The sequence below is a fragment of the Arachis ipaensis genome, chromosome B09 (genome assembly GCF_000816755.2).
Source record: "Arachis ipaensis cultivar K30076 chromosome B09, Araip1.1, whole genome shotgun sequence".
Classification (NCBI taxonomy): Eukaryota; Viridiplantae; Streptophyta; class Magnoliopsida; order Fabales; family Fabaceae; genus Arachis; species Arachis ipaensis.
The window spans coordinates 130,096,869-130,105,590 of record NC_029793.2 but is presented as its reverse complement, the minus strand read 5'-3'; the positions used below and the strand labels follow the sequence as shown (position 1 = coordinate 130,105,590).

General features: G+C 38.4%; 1 protein-coding gene across 1 annotated transcript; it reads right to left on the bottom strand.

Moving 5' to 3' along the window:
* Positions 5,939–8,655, bottom strand: LOC107619322 (cytochrome P450 77A3). The gene is made up of 2 exons (XM_016321577.2): positions 7,208–8,655; positions 5,939–6,324 (listed from the first exon to the last, which is right to left on the bottom strand). Exons 1-2 carry the CDS (start codon positions 8,454–8,456, stop codon positions 6,020–6,022), a joined length of 1,554 nt encoding a protein of 517 aa, XP_016177063.1. The 5' UTR covers positions 8,457–8,655; the 3' UTR covers positions 5,939–6,019.

Sequence of the window (8,722 nt, the reverse complement as noted above, 5' to 3'; positions counted from 1 at the left end):
ATCAATTTTTGACGAAAATTATTAGTAAAATAACAGAAAGATAAAAATAATTAATTTATAATTTTTTTAAAAGATTAATTTAATAATAGCTATGATAGTGTGCTCTGCTAGGGTTTAGGTGTTCTGCTAGGGTGTTAGGTTGCGAACTGACATTCTTGTGAAAATTTTAAAATTCCTCATTTCAGTGGAAACCTCTTAGATTGTAACTATAGTTGGGAGGAAAAGTGATTGAGATGGCTAATAAGGGGGAGAATGATAGACTACGGAGGAAGGGAATAATCCTATTTGATTCAATTGATGTTGAAGGGGGTTTGGAGGAATGTAGGAGAAGCCTTGTGGGAAGATTGCTTGCGGATAAATTGTTCACTATTGGTACAATAGATCCCGCCATGTCAGCTATATGGAGACAGCCGGAGGAAAGGAGCGTGATAGATCATGGTGACAATGTTTTTCAGTTCTTTTTTGAGAAGGAACAAGACTTAATCCGAATAGAGAAGGAGGTTCTTTGACTGTTCAAGAATTATATATTGAATACCAAACGGTGGTATCCGGATATGGAAGTAGCAACAGAAGATTTTTCAATTGTCCCAATTTGGATCCAACTATGGGGACTACCAGAATATTATAAAACGAAAGAATTGGGAAGGAAAATTGGTGACTCGATGGGAGAGGTGCTAGAGGTGGGGCTGTTTCTGATGAGAGGAAGGGAGACCAGAATTGTCAAAGTCAGAGTTGATCTAGACATCACAAAGAAGCTAAAACAGTGATAAAAATCGCAGGGCCAAATAAAAAGATCATGGAGATTCGAATGAAATATGAAAGAATTGGAAGTTTCTATTTTCTTTGCAGCCATCTAGGTCATGAACTCAGGAACTGTTCCAATAACCTAAATATGGAGAACCATGAGGGGAATAAGGAGGAGACGTGAGGGGAATGGCTGAAGGCGGACCAGGTGGGGAGAAAGATAGAGGAGATGAAGGAGAACCCCAAATTCAGCCAACAAAAGGCAGGCTGGCAGAGTAATGACTGGCGCAAAAAACCAACCCAAGTCAGTCTGCTGAGAAGTCTTGCTGGTCTCTCAACAGAAGAAAAGGAGAACTCTAGTCAATGGAATCAAGGAGAAACATTGGGAGTGGTATTAACACAGTATGTGAAAGAAGCTACTTCAGATTCAACTAATGCTATTGAGAAGGCTATAATAGCGAAAGACACGACAACAATTCCAACTGCAGAAATGAGAACTAACCAAGAGGATGTGGCATTTAATATCAACAAACTTAGCAACAAAAAACAAAAGCTGAAACACTTAGCTAGGAGAGTGGAGCCAGGGAAGAGTTCTGTTGTTGGAATTAAGAGGAGAAGTAGCGAGCTTGAAGCAGAAGCAGAACAGGAGGATATAGAGGTAGCTAAAACAGGAGAGGGTGCCAACCCACAATTGGCACCCAAAGGTCAATGAAGATGTTGATGTGAAATTGTAGGGATTTGGAAAAGACCCTTATAATTCATAACATACAAGGGATCAATAGATCTTATTCTCCCGAAGTGATGTTCTTATGTGAAACAAAGAATAGCGCTTCGTTTGTTACAAGGCAGTGTGAGATGTTGGGGTTTTCGAACAGTTTTTGCGTGGATCCTATAGGAGTTGCTGGAGGTTTGGTGCTAGCATGGCGGACTGATGTACAGATTAATATAATGGAATTCGCAAGCTTCTTTATCCATTTCAAAATTCTGGATACTAACAGAAACAGATTTTGGAATGTGATCGCGGTGCACCTTCACAGTGAAAAAAATCAACAGAGTGGGCAATTTGATAAGCTACTCCAAATTCTCAACTCAGGAGAGGAATTATTCTTAGTCCTGTGAGACTTTAATGCTATTCTAGCTCACCACGAGAAGGAGGAAGGGAGGCCTAAAGCAACTAGTTATGTTGAAAAGTTTTAAAACTTTCTTGATGGTGGCAATTTAAGTGACTTGGGGTATGAAGGAATTAAATACACGTGGAACAACAGGCAGTTTGGAGATTCTTTTATCAGGGAGAGGTTAGATCGTTGTTTGGCTTCTAATAATTGGAGGTAAGAGTACCCAACAACAAAAATTCTGCATTTAGAGGATCAAGGTCGGATCATAGACCTATTCTTTTGGAATCAGAACTGCAGGGTCGGAGGCCAAAACGACATTTCCGCTTTCAAGAGAGGTGGTGTAGGGATGAAGAGATGGTTACTATGGTGAAAGATGCATGAAAGACGGAATACTCAGGTTCTCCTATGTTTAGGCTATTCAGTAAACTCAAACAATGTCGGCATAACATTGTTGAGTGGCTGAAACTGAAGCCAGGTAACTCGACTAAGATAATAGAAGAGAGAAAGCAAAAGTTAGAAGTCGAGAAACTAAAAGGGGTCGAAGCCAACAAGCAGCAGATTCTCATCCTTGAGGCAACTCTCGAAGATGCTTATGAGAAAGAAGAGAGGTATTGGAAAGAGAAATCTAGAGTCAACTAGTTACAATGGGGAGATCCAAACACAAAATTTTTTCATTCTAAATTTCGTTCAAGAAATAAACACAACAAGATTGAAAGGCTCCAAGATGATAGCGGTCAGTACCAATCAGAGACGGAAGAAATTGGCAGAATAGCCCAAGAATTCTTTGAAAATTTGTTCACAACTTCGAACCCGATTGACCCTGAGGAGACTTTGGAAGGTATAGAGGTTAAAGTGGATAGAAGGGAGAATAGAATACTCACAAGCCCAATTTGTGATAAGGAAATTAAGCGTGCAGTCTTCTCTATTAATCCATTCTTAGCACCAGGAGAGGATGGGTTCACGGCAAGGTTTTACCAATTTTACTGGAGTATTATTAAAGAAGATGTAAACATGGCTGTTAGAAGTTTTTTCTCAGGGAGAAAGATACTGCGCTCCCTCAATCACACCCAAATTTGTTTGATTCTAAAGGTTCCAAGGGCAGATACTATGGGACAGATCAGACTAATCAGTTTGAGCACGGTATTTTACAAAATAATAGCCGAAATTCTGGTGCATAGGATGCAAGGAGTGATGGATAAAGTAATTAGTGGGAACCAAAGTGCATTTATCAAAGGGCGGTTAATTAGTGATAATATATTAATAGCCCATGAATACATGCATTACTTGAAGACTAAGAAGTACGGAGAGTATGACTTAGCTCTTAAACTTGATATGAGCAAAGCCTATGACCGGGTTGAATGGAGTTTTGTGTGGGAGATTATGAAGATGCTGGGTTTTTGCAAAAAATGGATTGACTGGATGAAGAAATGTGTTACGACAGTTTCTTACTCTGTTACTGTGGAAGGGCACTCTCATGGCTTGTTTAAGCCAACAAGGAGACTCCGACAAGGAGATCCTCTTTTCCCCTATCTATTCCTAGTTTGTGCAAAGGGTTTATCTCATCTGCTCCACAGAGGAGAACAGAGACAACAATTTTCTAGACTTAAATTAAACCGGAGATGCCCTACAATCAGTCATCTCTTTTTCGCAGACGACTCCATCCTCTTTAGTAAAGCAAATGTTCAGACATGCCAGAGATTAATGCAAATCCTACAAGACTACAGCAGAGTAAGCGGTCAGATTGTTAACCTGAATAAGTCTTCAGTCTTTTTCAGTCAAAATACTCCTCAGCATGTCCAGGCAGAGCTTGCACAACTCCTTCAGGTTCCACACGTTGGAGCCCAAGACAAATACCTGGGTCTACCTACAATTATGTCACGATCAAAACGGAAAACATTTAAATACATAGAAGATAAGACTGCAAAGAAACTGAGCTTGTGGAAACGATCGCTATTATTAGTGAACGGGAGGGAAGTGATGATTAAGGCAGTGAGACTGCGATTCCTATTTACACATTAAGCTGCTTTAAGATGCCAGAATCTCTCCTAGAGAATATCAAAGGAAGATGATATTGTTTTGATGGGGCCAAAGGGGTAATGAAAGGAAGTTGCAATGGCTGAGTTGGGACATTGTATGTCGAGGCAAAAGTCATGGGGGACTAGGATTCAAAGATTTCAAAGCTTTCAATCTTGCTATGCTAGGCAAACAAGGCTGGCGGTTACTCTCTAAGACAAATTCTCTGGTTTACAAGGTATTTAAAAGTAGATATTTTCTTTTTTCCAATTTCTTAAAAGCTCTGCCAGGTAACAACCCTTCCTGGGCCTGGAGAAGTATGCTAGAAGGCAGAAAGGTTATTGAAAAGGGTGTAAAATGGCAAGTGGAAAGTGGCAGTATGATCCCTATCTTTGAAGAGCCTTGGGGTGATAACAAAGAAAAGATTCAGAGATCCCAATTAATTAATTCCAACCATAACCTACACTGGGTGAACCAATTGCTGCTTCCTGATGGGAATTGGAATATACAGCTCATCAACGATAGTTTTTCCCCCAATATAGCTCAGCAAATTCTCCAGACTCAAAGAACAGAACAACAAGATAAACTGATTTGGGTAAAGGACAGAAGTGGTACTTACAAAGTGAACTTAGAATACCGAATTGCATTCTAATTTTTTCATTCGCCAATAGAGTTCCTCCCGAAGGTCTTTAAGCAAAAAGATGTGTGACAATCGATCTGGTCCTTACATTCCCCAGCAAAGGTGAAAGTATTTTTGTGGAAAGCTATTCATGGAGGACTCCCAGTTAAGCTCAAGCTACAGTCTAGATTTTCTAATGTGAATCCTCAGTGTCCTAGATGCATAAATGAATCAGAATCAATTATTCATTGTTTAATTCATTGCCCTCAAACTGAGCAGGTATGGAGAAAAATTGATAATTTTGGCTTACCTGAAAATACCACAGTGTTATGGAAATGGTGGAGGGAGATAGTAATTCAATGCGGTGGTGGAAACCAAGAAAAATGGCGACGGAGCCTTGCTGCAATCACCTTGTGAAAGATTTGGTTGGCGCGTAATTTGCAAGTCTTCGAGCATAAAACGACCCCATGCGATCAAGTTGTCAACGAGACCAGGAAGCCCATGGAGGATTTCTTCTCCATCAGAGGCCCTCGCTTCTAATTCCCTTTTCCCTAATGTTATTTTCTTTTTGTTTATTTCTTCTTAAAGTTAATTTTATCTCATGTCGATTAATGTAATTGATGGAACCACCTTCTCTTAGTGTTGTCCTATTTTAGACCGTCTATTTCAACAAATCAACAAAATCCTTTCTTTGAAGAAAAAATAAAAAATTAATTTAATTGATAAAATCTTTTAGAGACGAATTTAAAAAATAATTATCTTTTAAAAATTAATTAGACCATTAATGCATTTTCATAATTATGGTAATTTAAAATATACCAAAATTTTGGGAGGATATGATTCTAATTAATTTTGAAATGTAATGCACGTATTATTGGTTGTCACTGAATATCAGTTTTCAATCCATTTTAAAACTATAGTTACTTATTGAATCTATTAAAGTTTATTGGCCACAACTAATTGGGATTGGTTGAGTGGTCAGTTCATTTATGTACTTAAATAAGTATCAAAGATTTAAATCTCACCTTATGCATAGAATAACAAAAAAAAAAAAAAAGTTTATTGGCTACACAAGGTACATTATCTTTGTTTTCATCATCAAATTTGTACCCAGAAAAGCATTCCATAAATGAAAATTGACTCAAGTGAGACTGGGGTGAGAAATCCACAACTTGAATTGAATTGCCTCAATACAAACACTCATTAGTCACACAAACCAAAGTTCCTCCAATTTAAGTTTGTAACAATTGGATACAACGCTTAGAGAGTTGCATGTTTATAAATCATCACAAACATGGTATATCTATAAATAATAAAATACAGCAATATCACTATGTAAGAAGAACCACCAAAAATTGTACAATGATATAATAATTTTTTTTTTTAAGAAATGTTTTCGTAAAGACTGATTTTTTCTTATACTCATTTGTAGGTCCTTATTATAAAATAAAATGCGATTCCAACTCACAAGTGCTATCTGAGTACAAGAAAAATAAGGAATCAGGAATCGTATACATATCGTTGTTGTTTAAGGTCTTGGCTTGACGATTGCTCTTAGAGGTTCTTTCATGACCACAGTGAACTCAAGCTTGCCAGAGAAATCGATGTTCTTGCCAGGTGGATAAGCACTCCATTGAAACTCCTGAACCATCCGAGCCAGCATGAGATGAATGTGCACTGTCCCCATGGCCAAACCAGGGCATATCCTTCTCCCAACACCGAACGGCATCATCTTCACTCCAGTCACTCCAGTTATGTCTGCTTCTTCACCGCCTGTGATGAACCTATCTGGGTCAAACTTCTCAGGGTTTGACCAGAGCCTTCTGTCCTCACCTATATATATGTCCCACAAATACAATATGAATAACGCTAATGAATATTTATAGATATCTTAATCAAATTTTTATAGTAATTTTCTCAAAATTATGTTAGATCATTTCAGAATGATAGATTGAATGAACAATATTATTGTTAGTTTGAAAGAGCAGTCACAAACAACGCAAGAATGTTTGGGTAACAATTAAGACACGTTATGAAGCCTCCTTGGGGAGAACCTGGACAACAACACCCAAATTTCATTTTCTTGTATTGATTGTTCAGTTTAACCCTTTTCAAAATTTTTATTTAGTTTTTTTTTTATAAAATTATTTTTTTTGACTCTTCTGAAGTTCAACTGATATAAACTCAGGAAGCATTTATACACTCTGCTCTTACAGAGAGAATAAATTTGAAGAACAAGTTTGATTATGAAAAACAATTTTATAATATTAATAAAAAATGTTAGGTGAATAAATTATTTTTGTAATTAAGTCTAATTAAATATTTTTTTCTTTTTTTTTATGCTTCTCTGGCTCTCTTTTTTCTCTTTTTTTTATCTTCAATTAAAATTTGTTGTTATTAATTTTTTAAGCTATTAGACCCACTTAGTTAAATTTAATTATCAAAATGACTTGATCATATAGCATCACTAATAATAATATTTGATGTATAAACAAATACACACATAAAATTGAAGTATTTGTTAATAAGAAAAAGTTTAAAAATCAATTTTTGTAAACCAATATTTAACCCACATTTTGTTATTTTTTATATTTTTATGAGGAGTGCTAAAATCCCATCAAATTTTATTATTTAGCTAACAATAACATTTTTTTACACAAATCCAAAAAAGTGTTGAAGCTGGCAATGAAAAAGAAAATGAATGTTAATTACTGACCGATGGCGGGGGTGTAGACCTCAACATTTGCAAAAAGGGGAATATGATATCCACCCAAAGTTGTAGGCTGAGTAACAGCATGTGTTAGCACAAAGTGCGTTGGAGGATGCTTCCTGAGAAGCTCCTTAACCACCGCATGCAAATACGGCATCTTTTCTATGTCCTTCTCATCCACCCTCTTCTCCCCAACACATTCCGTTATCTCTCTGTAAAGCTTTTCTTGGACTTCCGGATTAGCAATCAGCTGCGCTATCCCCCATTCCACCGCCGTGGCCGTCGTGTCTGTTCCCCCGTTCAGGAACTCTGAGCAGAGGGAAACCAATTCATCATTTGAAGGACCAGATTTCCTCCCTTCAACCTTCAGATCGAACAGTGTGTCAAGGTATGAGAATGTTGTTGCGATTTCGTCGGAGCCTGGATTCTCTATAGCTCTTCTTCTCTGTTCAATCAACGGTACAATGAAATCCACCTGTTCCTTTCGAACTTGTAACGCTCTTTTCCTCTGTTTCGAGAAGAAAGGACTCAGGATCGGAAGGTAATCATCGAGTCTTGGATTCAGAGTTATGAGAACGTTCTTCATCACTTCATCTATTTTCTCCACCTTGTGTTCTTCCATGTCGAGGCCAAAACACATTGCAACGAGGATACAAAACGTCGCGAACCTCGCGTCTTTGCGGACGAAGACAACGCCATTGTTGTTCTCTGCTTCAGTTCTGAGGCGGTTGATGAGCTTCTCCATGGCCTTGTCCCTCACGGTACGGAACTCCCTCAGCCTGGTGGAGCTCAGCATGTTCTGAACCATGTTCCGCCGCAGAGACTTCCAAACCGGTCCGTAAACGGCGGCGTTAACGGTGAACTTGTTAGAGCTGAAGATAGTCCTGGTAGGATTCTCCGGCGGCCTTGACGCATACATGGCGCCTTTCTGGATCATGGCTTCGTGGACGAGCTTGGCATCGGTGAGTATAATCATTGTTCTTGTCCCCATTTGAAGAGTGAAGATTGGACCATAGATTGATTTGAGGTCATTGACGTAGTCAAAGAAGGGCTTGCCGGAGCGGGCGAATTGGAAGAGGTTTCCGACAATAGGCCAGCCGGCGGGACCCGGAGGAAGGTTGAGTTTCTTGGATTTGGTTCGGTGAGTGAGTAAGAAAATGAGGCATGATAAGAGGAAGGCCAAGAGAGTGAAGATAAGGTGGTAGTAAGAGGAAAGATCAAGAGATGAGAAAGAGATAGACATTATTGTGGCCATTTTTTGAGGATGAATTGAAGCAATGTGGAAGATGGGGAATTGGGGATATAAGAAGTTGAAGTGTGCTTGAAATTGCAGGTGAGTTCAATTAAAGCCACCAGAATGGCCAAAGGTAGTTGTGTTGCTGCTAAATACTGTTGGTTAAGCAACAATTATTTATCAAATTTCTGATTGTGACGTGTGTTACCAGTACCCACTACTTTCCTTCCCGCAGCCAATTTACCAGGAAATTTAATTTTCATGTAATCTAAAATAAAAATGTTATT